The following is a 23,287-nucleotide window of genomic DNA, read 5'->3' as shown; positions in this document are numbered from 1 at the left end:
CCCAGGCAAGACTCCAAAGCTCTCACTCGTTGGTAAAAAAAAAAAAAAAAAAAAAAAAAAAAACATCCGGCCGCGTTCGCTGCGACGGTGGCGGTTTCAGGTGTTTCGTGCTCCGGGCTTGGCCCCTCGGCAGGCTGCTGGTGTCTGTTTTCGTTTTCGCCTTCTCGGCGCCAGCATTCTCGGCGCGAGAATTATCCGAAGCTTGGGAGACGGCTTGCTCAACATGGGAAGTTTGACCTGCCCTTATCGTCATACTTGCTTGAACGCAGTGTGACGCGTGCTCGCTAACTGCTTGCATGCCTGTGCGTCAGCGTTAGATCACGAACACGTAAGCAAGCCGTATATTAGTTCGTTCGTGCGTGCGTGCATGCGTGGAACTAGTTTTTATTTCGGACGGACATCACAGCTGCGGCGGCGCAGAGGCCGATACCGGAACTATATGCACTGTGTAGCAATGCGCGCGCAAGCCGCCGGACCAGCAGGTGTGCAGTCGCTGCCTTTGCAGGCTTCGTGCTTGGGATCTTGGGATGACGATCATGGATTTATCTACCGGACGAAGAAATGCTGGCGGGAAGTGGAGGTAAGCCATTAGTTAACCTGGTATTCTTATCTTGTGTATTTAGCGAAGGAGAGTTGCTCTCTAGCTTCGGTCCGCGGAAGCGGCTAACCCTAATGTTTTCGTCACTCATTTTGACCGTTGCTTAGATTTGAAGAGCTGCTTTTGTACCCGTGTGCAAACAGCGTCGAGTCTTGCACCGTTTCAATCCCTTTGATTCGTGAAGTGTTGGTATCCTAGCCGAATGTTTTCGCAGGTAACAAGCACGGTCGCGCGAGTAGTCGCAGCGCTACCCTGTATTCTTAACTCGGCGGCTAGGGTTAGAGTGGCTGCCGTGCAGTAGCTGTGGCTACCTGCGCGGCTCCAAAGAATTTCGTACAGTAGGCTGAGTGATAGGAGCGCGTCTAGCGCGTAGAAGTCACTAAAGTTAAAATGATTTTAGTTACCGCCGCGCGTACTGCAGCAGACTGAAATCCTGTCCAGACAGGTTTCTTGCGTTTTGATTTGTACTCTTAGCTCGGCGGCTAGGCGGCTAGGGTTAGAGTGGCTGCCGTGCAGTAGCTGTGGCGACCTGCGCGGCTCCAAAGAATTTCGTCCAATAGGCTGAGTGATAGGAGCGCGTCTAGCGCGTGGCAGTGACTAAAATTACAATAATTTTAGTGACCGCCGCGCGTACAGCAGCAGACTGAAATGCTGTCCTGACAGGGTTTAGATTTTTTGCGTTTTGATTGAGGGCAGGATGGCCGGAGATGGGACTGTTAAGGGGTAACTACATGCGTCTAAGCCGATGAGCGACGCGAGAAAACTCACTCATTGGGTACGGCAAACAGGTATTGTGGGCGACACAGACAAAATTTTTTTACACAGGCCGCTGACGGCGGCAACTGCGGCAGGCGACGGGCCGTCGCCGTCGCGGGCTTATACCGGCCAGAAGCAGCCCACGAGCGAGCGGCAGCAACGACGACGAATGGCATTGGCAGCAATGCATTATTTCTTTTTTTTCGTTTGTCGCTGTCGCCCATAGTGTTTGTTGTACCCATTACGGTACTTTTTTCGCGTCGGTTGTCGCCGTCGCTGCGTGTGGTTTAATGTTCGAGCGTTCTGATCGTTCAACAACGAGCCTATTGGTTCTCATCAGGTGTTGCGATCTGCAGCGTGCATGCAACGAAGCGTACTCGAGAATATGCCCCATAGCAACTTTTACACGCTGTACTTGTGAACGTATAATGGGCCGTACGTTGCAGTCGGCTGAGGGCAAAATCCTATGCAAATTAATCAGGGATTATAACGTTACAAAAAGAGTTCTCTTTACTTAAATTTTGTTAAATGTTTTTATACCGGGAACGATAGCGGGGTAAACAATAGAAGCTACGGACACGTAAGCACTAATGGGTTTGGGGCGCATTGCGTAGGCAGACAGCTGTAGGGCGCGCTGTCTGACATGACATTGACCAAGTGGCACAATGAGCGTGGCTGCATCCAAGGTCACCGCACATTCGCATGTAGACTTGTGACTGCGCCAAGCAGTATTGCATTCCAATACGGGTTCAATGCGTTCACTCGGCGCAAAAACTAATCTATCACGTCGTCAAACTCGTCAATTTTTTTTTCATTGTTGAACTTATCTTTGCTGTCCCCCTCTTTCTTCCTATGCAGGAACCACGGGAAGACGGTACTTGCCCGAAGATTTTTTTTTTCCTGAGAGAGAACGAGATCCCCGAGACGTCAGTAGGAGTGGCCGTCGCATTCAAGACACTACTGCTCACATCCTTGGACATCGTGGATGAGTTCCCATTGCTGCTGTCTGTGTTTTCAAAGGGGAAGCGCACCTTCTTGCTTCTGTAGACGTTACTTCGGCTCAAGCCCGGTGCCCTGGTCGGTACTGTTCTGAAGGCCGCCACCAACATTATGAAGCATTCAGCTAGAACGTGTTTGTTTTTAATAGCAGGTTATGCCTTTTTTAAATCTTACTAGCGCATCCTCATTTGAGAACCACCCGCCTAAAAAACCCAGTGGAAATGTTTCCGGTGGTTTCCTATTGTCCCACCAACATATATCTGTTGCAAAGTTCCCGTGTCAGTGGCTTTGTATCTTTGTGTTGATTGCACCTTGTAATGCGCTAATAGTAATCCACGCTGAATAGTTTTAGTCCAAGATTTTTGTTTCGCAAAATTTATTTGTAAATGTTTTTGATGTGTCCTAAATAAGAGCTGGCTTTCCAGTCCATGTGAAGCACTCACTGATGTACTAAGGCCACTTTGTTTTATGTTAATACTGTTCACTATTTTCCCACTGCTGTATTTCTACTGACACTTTCGTGCTAATGCCAGTACCTTTTTATTTGTGGGTGTTAATGTCATTTTTATTGTCTTAATTTAATGTTTGTATTTCAGTGTTATCAATTGCTTTGCTGCATTTTTATTTGTGAATTTTTCTTGGATGTATCCTCAATAGGCGTTACGTCTCCTGTGTGCATGTGGAGTAAGAACCGTTTTTATGCTGTGATATTTTAATTCAAAATGAATTGCTTTTTGTGTGAAATTGCACAATGAACCGATTGTTCTGGTATTTTTTTGAAAAATAAAGTCTGACCTTGTTTTTTCTTTTCCATGTTTCAAAATGGCTTGTCCTGTTTTGTTTGCTTGTAACTGCCTATAGTACTATCGTGGGACTGGGGGGGGGCTAGTAGCAGGCGGAGCGAAAGCACGCTGCCTCGCGGGGAATAGCAGAACGCTCTTGAGGCGTAACGAGATGCTTTACAAGAGAGAGTAGTAGTACCCGTCTGCAGTATCCGGGAACGCCGAAACCAATAGAGCTTATTCACGCCTAAAGGGTGTGACGGAACGCTGCCTTGTACATGGCATAGCAATTCCCACACAGGGTTCAAGTACTCCGCTTCGACAGCAGCAAGTAAATCCCACGAGGAGTGTTTCGCCTCTCGTTTGGCCGCCACGCGCTACTCCTCGGAAGAGTCGCCCAATTCTGCCAAAGAGAGTGAAATATGGGACAAAAGTTTTTACTCCTAGACAGAGTGCCCAGCACTCCTCGTCTTCTTAGAGTGTTGTTGTTAAGGAAGCATGACGTATTTCCGATAAATTGTTTTGGCTAAAGTTCTCACTTGTTTCAGCTTGTTTGCAGAAGAGCGCCACTTATTCAGGCGTGTCGTGAAACGGGTACCCGCTTTTTAAAGCAAAGCTTTCTACCTCTACCCCCCAAGGGTTCTTTCGCGACCGTTGGTGTCACCAGAAAACTCCAGCGAACAAATAAAAGAATTTACTGGCACCGCCGGGAATCGAACCTGGAACTAATAGACTAACAAGGCGAGAGCCCGTTGTCTTACCGATTTAGCTACGAGCCCACGCGAAAACGGGAAGACAAATGGTGTACTCACCAAGCACATCTACTGGTTTACCCCCTGCCTTCTCGCTGAATGCCACGTGAAAGCGTCACACGACCCCTCACGCCCGTCTAGCGGCCCTGTGCGCACCTTGCTCATGTGCTAAGAGTTACAAAAATTAAAGGAATCTCGCACCAATCCATGGAATCTCACTTTTAATACGCCAATTTGCTAAAGCCTGTTACCTCCAGTATTCACGTAAAAAATCCCAGCTTCTTGTCGTGCGCCCTCACGCCAAATCAAGGAATACATTCAAATACTCCTTGATGACCAGGCCATCACTCCAAGCCCCAGCATCAAGATCCTGGACCTACATCTCGAGGATAACACCAAGAGTGACGTCTCCTTGTAGCGCCTAAAAGCAGCAATAATCAAATCATACACATGATCAGGCGAGTTGCCACCATGAAGCGAGGCCTAAAGGAATCTGGTAGCTTTCGATTAATTGAAGCTTTTGCCCTCTCGAGAGTCACTTACGTCAACCCCCTGTCTTCTTCTCGGCGAGGAAGACATAGAGATGCTTTATATAATGATTAGAAAGGCGGTTGAGCAGGCCATTGGTCTTCTCATGAGTGCGTCCACACTGAGGCTGCTTAGCACGGGCTCCACAACACGGTGGAAGAGCTGATAGAAGGCCATCTTTCTAACCAGAAGGTCCGACTCAGAACTGCGGTGGGTAACCGCATGCTTCACCAGATTGGCTGGGCAGCCCAGAATGTCGCTCCGCTTGACGTACTCCCAGACTCTTCGTGACTAAAACTAAAGATGCTCCCTTTGCTTAGAAAGTCAAACCCCCCACATGACGAGGGTCACCGAAAAGCACGGGCTCAAGCGCTAAACACCACCCTCGGTGGGGCTCATGCAGTTATCTACAGAGACTTCTCCAAACATCGAGGGCAGCAACACGCCATCATCGTGGCTACCTCCAGAACCAGCCTCCTTGCGTGTACCTCGCTTAGGACCCAACAAATGACGGCAGCAGAAGAGGCAGCCATCACCTTGGCTCTCACTCAACCAGGGGTTCGGAGGGTAGTCACGATTCCCAGCAATCCTACTGGAATTACCAGTCGGGTTGGGTGTCATGACCTGCACTGTGCGTGCTAAAAAACTACTCCCCAAACGGTTCCATTCAGCTCATCTGGACACCCCCTCACGCTTCAATGGACGGCAACAAATACGCCCACCCAACAAGCCTGCGCTTTTACCTCCCGTGCTATGGAGCGGCACGAGGTCAGTCACCCGCTTGTCACGTCCAGGGAGATAATCCAGCATTATCGCCTTCTGAGACAGACCGTACCTTCTCCTTACCCTGTCCTTTCCAGAGAACAACAAACTACCCTACGGCTCATATATATAATCCGGGCTCCTTCCCACAGCCTACGCGTATTCACTTAATGCACCCGAAACGCTACGACGCTGAATGTAAATTTTGCTCAGAAGTAGGAACACCCCGCCCCGTAATCGGGGTGTGCGACTTTAGCCCTGAGCACCCTCCTCTCTTTCCGTCAACTACCCATTAGGGCAATGGGAGATGCTACTCTCCAGGCCCTCTCTACCTACCCAGCTTCAACGGGTGGGCAGAACACAGGCCGCGCGGACTGCACATGGGCCCCACAGAAGAAGGAATCACTCCCCAGGGCTGCACTCTGGGCCGTTCAGAAATCTGAACAGCAGTATTTCTTCCTCCTCCTTCTCAGCCGCAAGTCTCGTCGCCTCCGTCCGCGGCGCAGAGACGGAGCAGTCAGATCGCGTAACACCGGGTTGGAGCTTACTTTGATTTTATAAAAAAAAGTTTCCACTCTTGTGCTACACCAATACAACTCAACCAAACACGGTTCATGCATCATGCATTGAGTTAACCTTACCGAGAATATCTCTTCGAAGTAATAAATGGTGTGGTTAAGTGCACTTCTCTCTGGTTTTACCATTTGTAGAGCGATGTGAGTGATTTTAAGTGACGTCGCATGAGTAATCGTTATGGGTGCCGTTTACAGCTTTGCTTTCCAACCACATTCACGGGGTGGATTGGCGCGATTTTTTTACCCGAGACGCATCCGGTCACCCCCCCCCCCCCCCCTACTTCCTCTATATTTCCACGAACATTCATAATGGCCGGATATACGGATCTTTAGAATATCTTGAGCACTGGAATTGCTCTGGAAGTAGAATAAATTAGCGAGCACTGTTGCCGAATCATGGGAAGTTTCAAACGCCTCACCTCAGCCCTACCCATTGGCGCAGTCACCCCCGGATTAATACCGAGCGCTCCGCTTCCCATCATTCTGGGAATGGTAAAGGCAATGACGTTGCGTCTCACTGTTTCAGTGTGGCGTTTTCTCGCCTACAATAGACAGGAAAGCCTTTCTGCTCTGTTGAACGACCAATCTGTGGCAACTTTGCGATAGAAGTCCTTGGTCTGGTAGGTTCATATCACCAGGACCGCGTGTGTGTACCTCGCTCCTTTTTTACTGTCCCGTCGTGAGCGCTGTTTTGTTTTGTCAACTTAGCGGATGTGTACGATTACAATTTTTGCGTATTATGTAATAGTCATTGATATTATTTACTTAAGTTAAATATTTCCTGCTATAAGTAGACCATACCGGAATTCACAAGAATAGTACGATTGCTCGTACCGCAGTAAGCGCTACGTCGTATTTCGCAAATGCCCGTTTCCAACAACTCGTGCTACCCGACGTTAAAGTCACAACGACTAGGACAGTGGTTCCCAAATTGGGGTCCGCGGAACACGAGGGTAATTTAGGGGTCCGCAAAGCTCCCCCCGAAACTCTACCCCCCTCCAAATTATTTTCTTCTTTTTGTCAAACCTTGCTGGCACAGTGAAAAGGTGATTTCACTGCGTGACTTGTACTTCACGTTTCTCCACGAAATACAAAGTTTAAATTTGGATAACGTTGGCTTTATTGCGCAGCACGCGAGGTATGCGAGAAGGCCACAGACACAAAAGGCAGCATATAGGTGCTTGGGTAACTTTTAGTAGCCAGAACGAATTGTTTTACCATATCACACGCTTCAGCACAAAAGTCAGACAAGAAAAGAAAAGTGGGCACTGAGCAAATATTTGGGCGTCGATTGGTGCAAGTGCAAATTGTTTGACATTATGACAAGGGTCAACATAAATCGCGGAGTCCCCTATAACTTTAAAAAGCCCGTAAGGGATTCCCGGCCCACTCATGGTACAGAAACAATAAGGTGGGATATATCTTCCGAGAAATGCTTACCAGATATACATTTTAGAACATTACTTCATATATACGTGTAGCGACATCCTCGCCATCGTCACCATCAGTGCCACTATCATCATCATCATCATCATCATCATCATCATCATCCGCATTCTTTGACAATCACCATCAACGGCCTGGCGCTTGAGAGTTCCACGCGACACAGGGCCGCTCGTTATAGCCGGGCCTACGCGACGTAAATAAATTTGGGAAGCCGCATCCGCTTCACACCTGCTTCCTACAAAGTGGTGACCCGGACTTTCCGCTCCTGTCACCCGGCCACCGGCACCGACATGCCGACGTGGGGGGGGGGCCCATACCGGAGTTCGAGCCACGCAACCTCCGAGGTTGGTTTATCAAGCTTGAGGCTACGTTCTCACTGAACTACGTAACCATACAGCCGTTCAAGCACTCCATCCTTTGGGAAACGCTTCCGCTCGAGCTCCGCTGCGCCCTCGCCCTACTACCGCCAGGCGAAACCCCCTACGACGACCTTCGGGCTGCCGTGATCGCGCACTACGGCCTCTAAGACGACCTCTTTCGGTCTGCAGAAGAACGGGTACACGCACGCTCCGCGCACGTTTCAGAGCCCCACACTGTATCCTCTGCGCCATCGTCCTTGTCCTTTGCCAGGCCCCCTGGACTCCACTTCCAGTACGGCAGCCACATCTACACCGACAAGACTCACAGCCGACGTCTTCACGGACGCCAAACGGCCGCAGCCACCCTCCCCTTCTACTACCTCAGGCGAGGGCTCCGGTGAGCGTCTTTGCTCCGTGACTGACGACGCAATCTTTCCGAACCTTGTCGCCCGATACGCCAGCGTTGCACGTGAACTCCGCCACGACGTTGACGCAGCGCCCTCCTCTACTGCACTCACAGCCTGACTCGGGTGAAACGTACATTGTGGCCCTCTCCGCGGACACCAACAACACAGCCGCGACCAGTGCTCTGCATCAAACGCCCCGACAGCATCTCGTAAACCGCGACGTGCAGGATGACCACGATTGCGTTCGTGAAACTCAACGCCGACGTCGCCATCGACCCCGTAAGCGCCCGTCGCGGAAACGAGTTTCATCACTGGTACTTCTGCGGCGCACTCTTACGAGCCCTCATCGCCATCTTGACCAGCGTCTTTTGTACACGCGCTGTCAATGGCGACTACTGTTTTGGGCCCATCATCTGCGTTCCGGGACTTGGGCGCTTCGAACCCGCGCAACGAGGCTGCACCCGAACCAGTCCTCAAAATTTCGCCATCAAGCCTAAAAGCGTGCTCGTACTGGCAGTAAAACACGAGTTGACATACGTCACAAAAGTTGCTTCGCGTAGAGCGCCCATTCGGCAAACATCGCCTTGTCGTCTACGCAGCGGCCGCGGCTCGCGTCACTTTTACTTCGGGACTGCTACACCCTACGCCAATTCGCCCCATCCTCCACTCTCAGCCAAGACCTCCCGAGGCCCGTCTACTCCCCGGACGCTCTCGCCAGACTGACCAGGACTGCTCACTGTCTCAACGCGAATGCGGACACATCTGTTAATTGGCTGTACTGTACATACCTGTACATATTATATATATAGTTTGTTTCCCGCCACACATGTTCTACACCTGTCATCTTAACGCACTACGCGCTAGGGGGAGCCCTGTAGCGACATCATCGTCATCGTCACCATCAGTGCCACTATCATCATCATCCGCATTCTTTGACAATCAACATCAACGGACTGGCACATGAGCGTTAAACGCGACACACAGTTGGAACGTGGAGTCAGCAGCTGGGCGGCCGCTCGTTCTGGCCGGGCCTACGCGACGCCGCATCAGCTTCACGCCTGCATCCTACATACGCTACCACAGCTACAACATTCTGAAGCTGGCCACTAAGCTCTTTGAGTGATGGTAGATAGCATACATGGCATTTTTATCCTTTCGTTAGGCACAATTTTGGCAATAGAGAAACAATACGCACCATTCTTAAAAAACGATCTTTATGAAATACAAATTTATTTTGGCGCCATATTTGTGCAAATTTTTATATCTTCTTTCGTGGCGCCAACTTCCGATCACTGATGTCATCGGCTGCGAAGACATGTACTTCGGTACCACGTCGCAAATGTTTAAAAGGACTCTGCAACAATTCCGATAAACGCTTTCACTCTTTCTTTCGCGTCTGGAAACACTGCGAAAGCTATAATTATCCCCAGCACGGAGCCTCACTGCGTGATTTGCTCGTCGCGGCACAGACGCCTTCCGTTTCTGCTTTGATTTTGCGGCTGTCTTTATCAAGGGGCAATCGAATGCGTCCATTGCTGCAACTGAAGGAAAGCCGGTCGATAGCCGCTACGCCCCTATGATGACGTAATTTCAGCGGTCGAAGAATGGCAATACCGAGAAAGAGAAAAAGTCTTTTGAACGAGTTTCTAAGTTATATGATGGACATAGAGCAGTAATTTTTGGCTGAGGTACTTTGCGCCCCCTAATATAAGTAATGAATGTGTTAGTTGACCAAAAAAAGGTTGAAAAAAAGTTGAAAGAAGTGTTGCAGGTCCCTTTAAGCGTAGCTCGAGCAAAGACTGTCGTCGTAGCATTTCCTCCCGATTGGTTATTTTTACTAGTAGGCTGACATATTTATGCGACCCATTTCTCCGCTCTTTACGCCACAACATCACGATCGAGGAAATACGACTATAAAAAAATGGTGTTTCGGGATACTCTTCCTGCGCGCTAATGTTTCGGAGCAAGCCGCAGTTTGCTATATCCCTGAGGTGGCCGGCAGACTACATTTTCCATTCAGTGCAGCGCTCGTACAGGCTGCAGTTCACAGCGCCTTCCAGGTGAAGGAATGTGCGCACGCCTTGCTCAAGCGTATACTTCTCACGGAGTATGGATCATGTTATAGCATTACGCTTCGCATGCGAAATCTATCTACAGGGTTACAGCTTCCCAGCACCGACTTGCAAGCCATATTGTGACGTTTTTCTATCATTGTTTACGCCATGCCCGGAAGAACTGGAACGACGAGATTTAAAAATGCGCCCGGTGGCTCCAATCTCCCAAAACCGGTGGATGGCTTAACGGGCCGATGATGTCAGTTATTCTTTGGCCGTATCACTTACCCATTGCGGGCTCTGCCTCCCCAATAAACCCAAGATTTCCAATTAGGCTTTCAATTATTTTATTTTTAATATGAGTAAAATCCACCTTTATATACGAGCCACTTTCCTTTTCAAGGTAAGATAAAATTGCTCTACCGCTGATGCTTTCTTACGTTTTATTGGGGTAAGTAAAAAGCCACCACGCACCTTTAGTGTGGTCAGTCGCAGCGCAGTGAAGGCAGCGAACTGGTCCGCTTCAGTGATGTACGGTGTCCGCATCGTCATGGGGTAGAGCCGGTCCCGCATGACGTACTGAGAACGGAGATTCAAGCAAAAATACAGATATTGCGACGCGCAAAACGTACATGTGCCCGTATGCGCAGAAAACATGCTAGAAAGACGGGAAACTATCCAGGGAATCGGCAAGATATATAGTTCGTAGCTATGACCGAAACGTTTTTGAACCATAGAACGTTTTCTGAACGTATGACCACATCGATATACCTCTCTTATCTTGTCTAAGTTACTGCGGTTGGCAGCAACACGAATTCATTCCCTCTCATAGAATAAGTCGGGACAAAATAATTGCAGATATATATTTTAAGGGGTTCTAGGGGCACAATGTGCACGGCTCTCAATGGTGCGACATTAAACCACAGGAGAGCGGAGCTCATAAGAGCTGCTCGATTTTCCTGGATTGGTTTTTGTTGTTATTTCTGTTAAGAAAAACAAAACAAAACAAAACATTGAATTACATTGAATAAACAAATCATTGAATAAAACTCACAGCGAGTCAGCGGAGACGTAAGAAATTATTTGCCACACAATAAAAAAATTATCTTAGATGCAAAACGTGCAGTGGGGTGGAGGCCCTAAATTTAATGAATCTAAAACCTGCCATTCACTGTCAGCATCCTTGACAGCTGCCGACCCATGTCGAACAAGAAAACAAATCAGAGAAATGGTGGCTGGAATGCAACTAGGCGCCTCCACTTCACGAAAAAAGGAGAGCGAGTTCAGCTCACACGATTAGAACTTTTGATTCCCGGCCGCGGCGGCCGCTTTTCTGATGGAGGCGAAAAGCAAAAACGCCCGTGTGTACAAGATTTCGGCGCACGTTAAAGATCCCCAGGTGGTCAAAATTAATCCGGAGCCATCCACTACGGCGCGCCTCAACGCCTGCGTTGCATCTGCGCGTTAAACCCTACAATCAATCAATCAATCAATCAATCAATCAATCAATCAATCAATCAATCAATCAATCAATCAATCAATCAATCAATCAATCAATCAATCAATCAATCAATCAATCAATCAATCAATCAATCAATCAACGATTACAACTTTTCTTCTTTTTTGCAGACTAGAGAATGAGTCTATGTGGTTCCGGTGAAGCGGATTTCTAGTATACAGTGCGGAACTTTCATTTTGGGCGGTTAGCCACGTCACCAATTGCGCCAAAGTTCAAGGGCCCTTTCGGACGAGGCGCGACAATCGGTCCGAAGTGCCACAGCACAGGCGGAAACGTCGTCACAAACACGAAATAACAATCGTGAAGCATTCCTTGGCCTGAAGGTCGGGAATTAAAGCGAAGTGCAAATGTTCCGCGCTCTGCTAAAATGAGATGTCATTCAGGAGCGAAGCGAAGCGTGATGGAACGCCAAATCATTATTCGACCCACACTTCACGCTTGGCGGGGTCCAAGAAGAATTCGTTTTTTCCCCTTCATATGCATAAAGTTGGCCCACTAGTACGCACTTGTCTTCCCTGGTGGTTCGGTGAACTCTGCAACCATTGGGCTGCCGCGACACTGCCCATCAGCGATGCGCTGGAACCGTTTTGGGCGAAAATCCTGACTCCGCATACGGCCTCCGTTTTTCAGCACGACATTGTTTTCATGCCAGCAACTGCGCGAGAAACGCAATAAAATTCCGCCTACGCAAGTTTGAAAGTCTCTAAATACGCGCTGTGTGCCCTTTTCGCTGTTTAGTACATTTTTCCGAAACAGTTTTCTTTTTACTTCTCAGCCGCCGGTAGAAGTTCCGTAAAAAATTAGCAGTGGCTTAGCTCGGCTATGCCAGGATATACATAGCTTGAGCTGAGGTTCAGGTGGTTATTCTTAGGTTTCCTGGTTGTCTAGGATTAGCTGATTTTCATGCTTACTGCTGCTAAAACGATTTACAATACAATCCAATCAAGTCCATTTCAGTCCAGTCACTGCTCCCCGCTAATGCGAAGCACGGCGTCCAGGAGCCACTCGAAACGGCTATGAAGCGGCTCCGGCACCGCGTCAGACTTGGCTACTGCGCAACCGAGACGCACAGCTATAGGCACGCGCCGGCGCCAGTACGTCTGCCGCGGCTATGACGTCAATCCTCTGGAATGCGCTGACCGGCGAATGTGCGGACCGAATTCTCTACACACCCGTGGCCCTATTCTCGACTGCACAAATTGCCGACAATTCTGGCAATTTGCCGGAAGTCTTTTCTGATTTGCTTTCAAGTTTGGTCACGTGCTTCCGGTTGACAAAGCGGTTGTGTGTGCTGTCGTCATTTTGACGTTTCATGTCCATACGGACACCAGTTCTAAAGTTTGCCTTATTTCTCGTTACTAAAGGCGCATAATTCTTGGCCGGTAATAAAAAAACCAGACTAAATGCAGCATACATGAAAACGTAAGCCCGTCTTTGCTATTCAACAACAATACTGCTTGTAATACACACCCCACCCCCTCTGTGATTGGCAGAGAAGACGTGACGTAATTTAAACAGTTGGCGGGAATGATTACGTCATTCAATGGCAACTTCAGCCTGCGTAAAAGTGACGTAATGCTACGTAACAGCTTGAAAATGGCGGCTGTTTTTGTCGCAAAATAAAAGCAAAATAGGGCAAAAAATTGCCCCGGCTTACCACGCCGCGAAATGTGCGGCAATTTGCAGCAGGCGCAGTTCCGCATGCGCGCTGTTTAAAGCATGTTTCCTACCGAAACAAATTATAGTTTCAACTGCTTCCAAGTCAGCGATCATAAAGCATACAAATAACGTGAAGTGTTTGGTTTTATGTTTGGCTATAAAATAAAAATTATTTGTTTGGCGTAACCGCAACTTAAAGGGCAGTACAAGCCTCTCCATGACAAAGAGAACCCAATGCATGGCATTCGTCCACACTCGTTCTAGTAAGCTGTTGGGTCACATGATCGAACTAAAGAGAAAAATAACAAAGAAAAGTGACTCTTTGGTTCGTTACAGCGCCGATTGAAGTCGAGATTGACGAATAAAAGAATCGGCGACATCGGTGCGCTCTCCGCGGTTATCAGGCCTAGCGCTTCGCTGCTCTTATGTGTCATTGAAGCGATGGTCGCGGCCGTCTTTTTCTGTGATCAAGCCATAAACTTGTAACATAGCAGTAGACGATGGCGTGGCGCCGGTGGCGGCAGGGAAGGTGATAACGCAACAAAGCTTGCATTGAAGCAGAGAGCCCAGCTATGTTACTAAAAGCGATTGAAAGAAATAAATAGATACGGTAAAAAAAATTAGCGCCAATCCACCCCGTGAATGTGGTTGGAAAGCAAAGCTGTAAACGGCACCCATAACGATTACCCATTCGACGTCACTTAAATTCACTCACATCGCTCTACAAATAGTAAAACCATAGAGAAGTGAAATGCGCTTAACCACACCATTTATTATTTCAAAGAAATATTCTTGGTAAGGTTAAATCAATGCATGAACGGTGTTTGGTTGAGTTGTATTGGTGTAGCACAAGAGTGGGGAATTTTTTTTCTATAAAATTAAAGTAAGCTCCAACCCGGTGTTAGACGATCTGACTTCTCCGCCTCTGCGCAGCGGACGGAGGCGACGAGATTTGCGGCAGAGAAGGATGAGGAGGAGGAAGAAATACTTCTGTTCAGATTTCTGAATGGCCCAGAGTGTAGCTAGCCTGGAGGGTGATTCCTTCTTCTGTGGGGCCAATATGCAGTCCGCGCGGCCTGTGTTCTGTCCACCCGCTGAAGCTGAGTAGGTAGAGAGGGCCTGGACAGCAGCATCTCCCATTGCTCTTGTTGTATAGTTGGTGGAAAGAGAGGAGGGTGCTCAGGGCTAAAGTCGCACACCCCAAGAAGACCGCTCGGCTCTACACAGTGGCGCCAAGACGAGCCGGCATTTCGGGGAGAGAGGGGAAAAGCACCGCGCAACGCCACAAACCCAGTGATCGCGCAATGGCTCGGGCGTCAGGATCCCCACAAGTCGCACACCCCGATTACGGGGCGGAGTGTTCCTACTTCTGAGCAAAAGTTACATTCAGCGTCGTAGTGATTCGGATGCAATAAGTGAATACGCGTAGGCTGTGGGAAGGAGGCCGGATTTTATGAGCCGTAGGGTAGTTTGTTGTCCTCTGAAAAGTTCAGGGTAAGGCAAAGGTACGGTCTATTTCAGAACGCCATAATGCTGGGTTATTGCCCTGAACGTGACAAGCGGGTGACTGTCCTCGTGCGGCTCCATAGCACGGGAGGTAAAAGCGCAGGCTTGTTGGGTGGGCGTATTGCTCTCCTTTGAAGCGTGAGGGGGTGTCCAGATGAGGTGAATGGAACCGTTTGGCGAGTGGTTTTTTAGCACGCGCAGTGCAGGTGAGGATACCCAACCCGACAGGTAATCCCAGTAGGCTTGCTTGGAATCGGTGACTACCCTCCGAACCCCTGGTTGAGTGAGAACCAAGGTAATGACTGCCTATTCTGCTTCCGTAATTTCTTGGTTTCTAAGCGAGGTACACGCAAGGAGGTTGGTTCTGGAGGTAGCCACGATGATGGCGTATTGCTGCCCTCGATGTTTGGAGGCGTCTGTGTAGATAACACCATTATCCCCACCGAGGGTGGTGTTTAGCGCTTGAGCCCGTGCTTTTCGGTGACCCTCGTCATGTTAGGGGTTCATATTTCTAAGCAAAGGGATCTTTAGTTTTAGTCGCCAAGAGTCTGGGAGTATGTCAAGCGGAGTGACATTTTGGGCTGCCCAGCCAATCTGGTGAAGCATGGGGTTACCTACCGCATTTCTGAGTCGGACCTTCTGGTTAGAAAGATGACCTCCTATCAGCTCTTCCGCCGTGTTGTGGAGCCCCGTGCTAAGCCGCCTCTTTGTAGACTCACTCATGAGAAGACCAATGGCCTGCTCAACCGCCTTTCTAATCATTATATAAAGCATCTCTATGTCTTTCTTGTCGAGAAGAAGACAGGGGGTTGACGTAAGTGACTCTCGAGAGGACAAAAGCTTCAATTAATCGAAAGGTACCGGATTCCTTTAGGCCTGGCTTCTTGGTGGCAACTAGCCTGATCATGTGTGTGATTTGATTAATGCTGTTTTTGAGGCGCTGCAAGGAGACGTCACTCTTGGTGACAGCCTCGAGATGTAGGCCCAGGATCTTGAGGCTGAGGCTTGGAGTGATGGCCTGCCCATCAAGGAGTATTTGAATGTATTCCTTGATTTGGCGTGAGGGCGGACGACAAGGAGCTGTGATTTTTTACGTGAACACTGGAGGCAACAGCGTTTAGCACAGTGGCGTACTAGAAGTGAGATGCCATGCATTGGTGTGAGCTTCCTTTAAGTTTTGTAACTCTTAGCACATGAGCAAGGTGCGCACAGGGCCGCTAGACGGGCGTGAGTGGTCGTGTGACGCTTTCGCGTATCATTCAGCGAGAAGGCAGGGGGTAAACCCGTAGATGTGCTTGGTGAGTACACCATTTGTCTTCCCGTGTTCGCGTGGGCTCGTAGCTGAATCGGTAAGACAGCGGGCTCTCGCTTTGTTAGTCTATTAGTTCCAGGTTCGATTCCCGGCGGTGCCAGGATATTCTTTTATTTGTTCGCTGGAGTTTTCTGGTGACACCAACGGTCGCGAAAGAACCCTTGGGGGGTGGAGGTAAAAAGCTTTGCTTTAAAAATTGTGTGATGTTCTTTAGCTCGACATCCGCCTTTCGCACACTTTTGGATCAACGTTACTCGATCGCCTTGTGGTGTTGACGCCAAATTTGACCTCCAGAAATGTTTTTCTTGTCAGGCTCAGCTACCGTCTTAATTTTTATAGTACATGCCAAGTGTTTTTATATCTTTCTTGCACAATATTTGATACCCTGGTAGCGATCTTTACGAGTGACTCGTCAAATTACACTGCATGTCGTCATAGCTATAGGTGCAGCACGTCACTGATTGCTTACGTCGTGCTTAGGCAAAAAAAAATATGGGCGAATTTCCGGCAATTAGTACCGGCAATTTGTGCAATAGGGCCCCCGTACTCCAATTGGATTGGATTTCAATCCAACACAATCCAATTTAATCCAATGCAAGCCAATCCAATGCAAGCCAATCCTATCCAAGCCCATCCAATCCAATCCAATCCAATCCGACCCGATCCACACCAATCCAATGCTTCTCGCGCTTGCGCAGAACGGCCCTTCACGGCCCACGCGAAACTGCTCAACTTCGGCCAGTGTAGCTTACGCTACAAAAACACCCCAGCTTCGTTTCCCATGTGCAGTTCCTCCTTTAGTGTACCCACATACGCTTCTACTGGAAGCTACTTTAGACGCGGGAGCTCTTAAGAACATGGTGCAACTTGGATGCCCAGTAATGTGCAATGGAACAATGATACACTCGTCAGTGCCCTTCGTGAGTACCCGGATCGGAATCTCCGTTCATGATTCCCTATCCTCGCCCCTAGTGTGTTCGGAGTGCGATGATGGCGATGGGTCGAGATGTATGCAGGGAGAAATTGCCTTTAACAGCCATGGCACACATAGTATTCTGTGGTAAAATGTGGTGCGGCCGAGTGAACCATCAGCTTGCTCAGAAGAGCGGCGGTGACTTGCTATTCTACACGCGTTTATCCCGACGTTGTTGTCAAGTCCGTTGTTTTCGCCGCGCTCGCTTCCCATTTCAGACCCAGAGCCACGGCAAGAATTTGGTATTCGCAACTTGTTTTATTATCAGTGTTCGGAGTGTTCCTTCAGGAACTCCCAACGCCAAAGTGTAATCCTTTGTCACAAGATATCCCCGTCTTGTCAATCAACAACTAAGAGGCACAGAGCTCGGTGGTGCTAACTGAAAAAAAAAGGCTAGGGTAATAATCAAAGTGATTATACGCTATGGTTGTCAATATTCTGCCGTTCTTGGTTAGTGATCTTGGGGCGGCCGTCGTCGAGCGCCTCGTAAAGATGAGATTTTCATCAGATCAAACCACAATTGGAAGGTTCGAAAACGATGTTTCTATATAACCTTTCGTTTACGTTTCATCGAAGTTCGTATTCATGACGACCTGACGTCTTCAACTACACAGACACCACATCTCGTTTCTGTTGACACGCTGTCGTTGAGCTCGTCCATGGTTTACCTTCAACTTCGTGGCCAGCACCACCGACAGATGTGTGTCATTACGAATTTTATGTTTAAAAACAACGCGACATCTACCAGGTTCCGTGTTACAATGATCCTATAAGCATTGCATCTGGTTTTTATACAGGGTGTTTCAGCGAACACTTTCAAAAATTCTTAATAATAGGCTCTTCGAGAAAAAAAGAAACCCTCTTGAGAAGGAGATTGCTAGCTGCGGCCGACGCCAGATAGTATCAAGGGTGTGCACATTAGTTAGGTGGGTAATTAAACTCTACTAATGAACTTCTTAATTAGCGGAGTTTGGTGGTTGTTGTCAATGGTGATTTTGTCGCCCCAGAGAAGGCGATTTCATATAGGTTTTTAAAACAACGAAAAAGTCGGTGTTTAAAGCCCTGTAGCGTGAGGAAACCTGCAACGAAACTCGGCGCTGAAGGAGCGCTAAAAGTCGTGAGCGAACGCAACGTCGGCTGGTGACGTGTTTCAATGAATATATGGCGGCCAATTCGAAATGTAAGTGCAATTTTCCCTAGCTAGGAAGCCTCAGCAAGCAGCCCCAGCCGCGAAAGCCCTCCTCGCCCAGCAAACAAACCTTTCCTTTGTCTGATGCGCTTTCTAACACGCAGCGATTATAAACGAACAGCAACTAAACCTAACAAAAAAAAAAGGAACGGATGGTGACGTTTCACATCTTGCACGTCTGGTGGGCGCGTCAGATGTGGTTGAGACAATAAAAAAAGAAAAGCAAAACTGTCGCCAACGCCCACTAGGACTCCCGAAAGGGGCGACCGTGATGTGGGCAATGGCTAGCCTCTTTCTTGCGCCTACCAACGAAACAAAAGATAACGCTAGCCGTGGTATAAGGTGATCGTTGATCATTGAAAAAATACAAGAGGCGATGGAGTTGATATCAGCTGATTCCCTAGCGTGGGGAATCACCAGAGCCTTTTTGAATTGGGCGACACAGTCACACCAACACGTCATCAGCGGATGTTGCGTTTGCACTAGACTTCTGGCGCACCATGTGCGCTGCGTTTCGGTTTCATGGGGAAAAAAAACTTGATTTTTGCGGGCTTCAGGGCTCTACAGAGTGCATTTTTCTTTGCTTTAAAAACTGGTCTGTTATCGTCGTCTGCGTGGCTACAAACTCGCCATTGGCAATAACCGCCAAACTTCGCTAATTAAAAAGTTCATTAGAGAGTTTTAGTTAATTAACTATGTAATTCGCATGTTTCTCATAACTGCCGACGTCCGCCGAACCTGATAGCTTGTTCCTTAAGAGAATTTCTATTTTTCTTGAAAAGCCTACCTTCAGGAATTTTTGAAAGTGTTCACTGAAACACCCTGTAGGACCCAATCCTATTTTTGGCAGTATGGTTGACTTTCTTTCACTATGAATATGATTGCAGTGAAGCATCCTTTACAGGAGGCTGCCAATCAGCTACGTCGGTAAGAATAACGGTCAAGGAGGGACTTCCTCTTTCGAGCAACTGGTGTCGCAGATTTGTGTTGCAGCTGCTGCTCTCGTGACCACTTTCTTAATGCGAAAGCCTTAATTGGCCAATTAAGCCGAAGATACGGCGTTGGCATCAGGTGTAGCGAAGCGGCTCCTGAACCCACGTGATTGAGAATTGTTTCATAGTGATAGTGCGTGCATCGCTTTCTGATGGAGGCGAAAAGCAAAAACACCCGTGTGTACGAGATTTCGGCGCACGTTAAAGATCCCCAGGTGGTCAAAATTAATCCGGAGCCCTCCACTACGGCGCGCCTCATCGCCTGCGTTGCGTCGGCGCGTTAAACCCTACAATCAACCAGTGCGTGCATCGCAATAATTAAGGACACGAAAAATCCGAGCACACCTAAGGAGTTCCTGTGAGCTCTCAGTTGAAAGCATAATTATCCAATTGAGCACCGTTGAACACTCCTTTGAGTTTTGCACGGCGAGTAATGTTTTTGAGATCTGAAATTTGAGGTCTGTTTTTGAGATCTGTTTTTGAGGAGTACCTTATGACCTCCCAATGTCCGTCCGCGTCCATCCGTGCGCACACCACCACCAGGCGAAAATCAAGCGAAATTCGATTTCAGCCGTGAGTTGCAGTTTCATTTAGGGAATAATCAATGTGCAACTCACAGGTCAAAACGAATGACGGCCGGGCGCAAATCGGATCTCACTCGGGGTGCGACTTGGATGTCATTTCGAGTCCCCGTACTCCGCCCCCTCGCCATCATCCACGGAGTCGAGATGCTGTCATTTTTTTTGAGCGAGTATCCAAGTTATCTGATGAGCACAGAGCAGTAATTTTTGGCTGAGGTACTTTGCGACCCCCTAATCTAAGTACTGGGTGTGTTGGGTGTCTACGTTCTGCAAGCATTTAAGATTTCAAAAAAAAAGTTCAATAAAGTGTTAGGTTTCCTTTAACTAAGTCACAGCTCGAAACAGATAATCAGCCCCAACTCACCATGATGACTCGTAGCAGCACGAAGCCCGTGCTGGCTGCTATGTCCACGGCCGCAAACACGGACAACAGGAGCACAGTGCGCAGGGAGACGCTGCCCTGCAAGAAAGCAGCGGCATTACTCGTTAGCTTGCGGAGGGCGCTCGTCCACGGTTTAATCATGTGCCCCTTCACGCAGAAGCTAGTGAAGAAAAAGCAAAGCGGGTAGGCAGTCGGTAAAACAAGTGTCGGGCTAGGCACTTTTTTTTTTCCCAGGAAAGTAAAAACCGAATTGCGTACTAAAGCCAAAGACCTTAAAACAACCAATATTCAGGCCTCCTTGTGGGCCATAAACTACATCATACTACAAAACAATGGCCAATTTAGTGATAGAATCAAGGAATAGAGCGTGAAATGAGAGCACTATATGGCGCTGCGCAGGGACAGCGGTGCTGCACGCTTAGTTGCTATCACCCAGCTTCAACCAGCTTGTGAGATAGAGGATAGTCATCCAGTCAGCATGCGCTTTTCAATATTCTCGTGTTTACCGCCCAACATTTATTCTCCCGTTCGACAACATAAAACCTATCTTCGTTTTTCGTAACTCGTATATAGTGTGCGGCTATCGCAAGCCACCGCGCTCGGTTGACCTGACACGGAATGGAAAGCGCGGCGACGGCCGCCTGAGTATAGCCACCGTTACAATTTTACAATACAGTCCAATCCTGGACAATTTCCCAAAAACCGCAGGGGCAAGTTGAAACAAGTGTTCCCTACTTTAAGCCTTTGAAGCCGGTGGCCTCGAATTCGCCCTACACGTAATTGCAATACCTAGAATTACAGCCTGCAAAGGGCAAGCGTCGCCTGTCGGAATATGTTGTGAACCTGGCTTTTTGGGCCAGACATATAGCATACTCATTATTACAAAGTACGAAGCGCATGCGGAGTAGGTCGCAATGTGCTGCATATGGGAATTCTTAAAATTTTCTGGTAATTAAGGTCAGGTTATGTTTTCAATAAGCGCTTTCATTGGGCCCATCCTAGAGCTTACATGCTTGTTTATGAGTGCCAGAAACACGTTGTTCGATTTTGTACCACCACTAACTCCCTGGTGTGAAGAAATCGTGGCGTTCAGTAAATAGTAAACAGAGATATGCCGAACACACGTTTTCCTAGGATAAAAAGGTTTTGTAGCATGAGCTACACTGGCCGAGGTTGAGCAGTTTCGCGTGGCTCCTGGAGAGCCATGCTGCGCATGCGCGAGGAGCAGGGACGTCACACGGAGCACAGAACGTTGCTCGCGGCCCGGCGTCTCTCACACACCCCACGCGCCAAGCGTCTTCGCTGACCTCCGTTCCGCACGTGGCGGCCCGGTCCACTTGATGATCATGCGAAGGGTGGCCGGGTGTGGAACTGATGGCTCGTGCGTCGCAGCAACACCGGAGTGCGCCTGTGGAACCACACTCTTAGAAAGAAGGGTAGAAAAAAGAAGAAAGATTGCGAGTTTTCTCCCCCAGCCCAGCGAGTTTCTCCCTTTAGCTTATTACACGTAGCGCCCTCTGTACGGCCTCTACGGAACACGGACACGAAGAGCACGGCCTCCGCGATCGGCTGCCGATCGGCTGCCGGCTGCCGCCGGCAGCCGATCGCGGAGGCCGTGCGAAGAGCATACATTCTCCCCTGTCGTCTGCGACCTGCCGTCGGCGCCGACGCCGATAACGAAACCGTTCTTCGTTGCACAACGGCTTTCGCCGGTCGGGCGTACGCGATTATTCTGCGCAACATCGCCCGTGCCATGTGGAGCTTCCTTGTCCTCTCAGTTTTTTTTATCACCATGTGCTCGCCACGCAAACGCATGCTTATCCAGCCATGTGTTTCGCGCACATTCCGTGGTAGCCGCTGCATGCTTGCTGGGTACTGGCTGGGTACGACTCGCCTGCGCCCAGTTCAACGTTACCACCGCATTTGTGGAGCCTTTCTACTCACTCCCAAGAGTAAACGAAGACAGTGCTTATACTAAACTGTCCATTTCGTGAAGAAATGGGCAGTTTAGTATCATCGCACTGCACTTTGGTAACCCTGGTAGCATTTCGGCTGGCGTCTCCGAATGGTTGCCATACCAGCGGTGCGCTCTTCGCTAAAAGAGCAATGGCAATGTCATCACTCAAACATATACTGCCGTACTGTTTCGTAACACGTTTTTTTTCTTCTTTTAGCTATTCTACTACTTCTTACAAAACCTGAAACTAATAAAAGGTTGCAATTAGATGAGGTACATTTAACGAACAACAAAACATAGCTGAGGCTCACCCATTGCTGTGTGTTATTCGAAACAAACTACAAGCTCATTGTTCCTGCCTGCACGCTCTGCAATCAGTGTTATAAATACTTTGCGGCCGTTTAAGGTTAGTTGTGCTTTGTGCTTTGCGGAAACGTGAAAAGTGTACTATGTGTTGTGCAATGCGTGTATTATGCTTGCGCTGTTGTCTATTGCACGTAGTGTGCGTTGACAATGCCTTGAATGGAGTGTATATTGCTGTGTTGTGCTATGTTTCTTCCCAATTTGTGCCCGCCAGCGTGCGGCTTCTGTAATGTTGCTATATATACGTTAGCCATACGTTAGTCTTGATGTAAGCGCCCACTGATAGTGATGCGATGCTTAGTAGCTACCCCTCCGCATCCCCTACTGTTTTTTTGCGTCATCTATCAGTCATTTTTAAACGTTTACGATTCGAGCTCGCTAGATGGCGAGCAGGGTCATCTCTTTGCTCCGACGGATGCGGCGGATCCGTTTTTTGTGCCGCCTGCGCCGCCTTTGAGCTGAGGTGCACGATTGCAGATGATCTAGGTTTTGATTTTAAAGCAAAGCTTTTTACCTCTACCCCCCAAGGGTTCTTTCGCGACCGTTGGTGTCACCAGAAAACTCCAGCGAACAAATAAAAGAATTCACTGGCTCCGCCGGGATTCGAACCTGCAACTAATAGACTAACAAAGCGAGAGCCCGTTGTCCTACCGATTTAGCTACGAGCTCACGCGAAGACCGGAAAGACAGGTGGTGTACTCATCAAGCACATCTACGGGTTTACCCCCTGCGTTCTCGCTGAATGCCACGTGAAAGTGTCACGCGACCACTCACGCTCGTCTAGCGGCCCTGTGCGCACCTTGCTCATGTGCTAAGAGTTGCAAAAATTAAAGTAA

The 23,287-nt window shown here is 48.6% G+C and overlaps 1 protein-coding gene across 1 annotated transcript in view; it reads right to left on the bottom strand.

Moving 5' to 3' along the window:
- Positions 1–23,287, bottom strand: part of LOC144157918 (uncharacterized) — an 81,692-nt gene that overhangs the window by 16,693 nt on the left and 41,712 nt on the right. The window contains exons 5-6 of the mRNA XM_077688637.1: positions 20,114–20,209; positions 10,493–10,597 (exon numbers count right to left, since the gene is read on the bottom strand). Of these exons, the coding sequence (XP_077544763.1) occupies positions 10,493–10,597; positions 20,114–20,209 (201 nt within the window). The remainder of the gene's footprint in view (positions 1–10,492; positions 10,598–20,113; positions 20,210–23,287) is intronic.

This window comes from Haemaphysalis longicornis, unplaced genomic scaffold (genome assembly GCF_048455015.1).
Source record: "Haemaphysalis longicornis isolate Haplotype H1 unplaced genomic scaffold, Haemaphysalis longicornis Haplotype H1 scaffold_1, whole genome shotgun sequence".
Lineage (NCBI taxonomy): Eukaryota > Metazoa > Arthropoda > Arachnida > Ixodida > Ixodidae > Haemaphysalis > Haemaphysalis longicornis.
The sequence above is the reverse complement of the archived record's forward strand: the minus strand, read 5'-3'. Positions and strand labels throughout refer to the sequence as shown.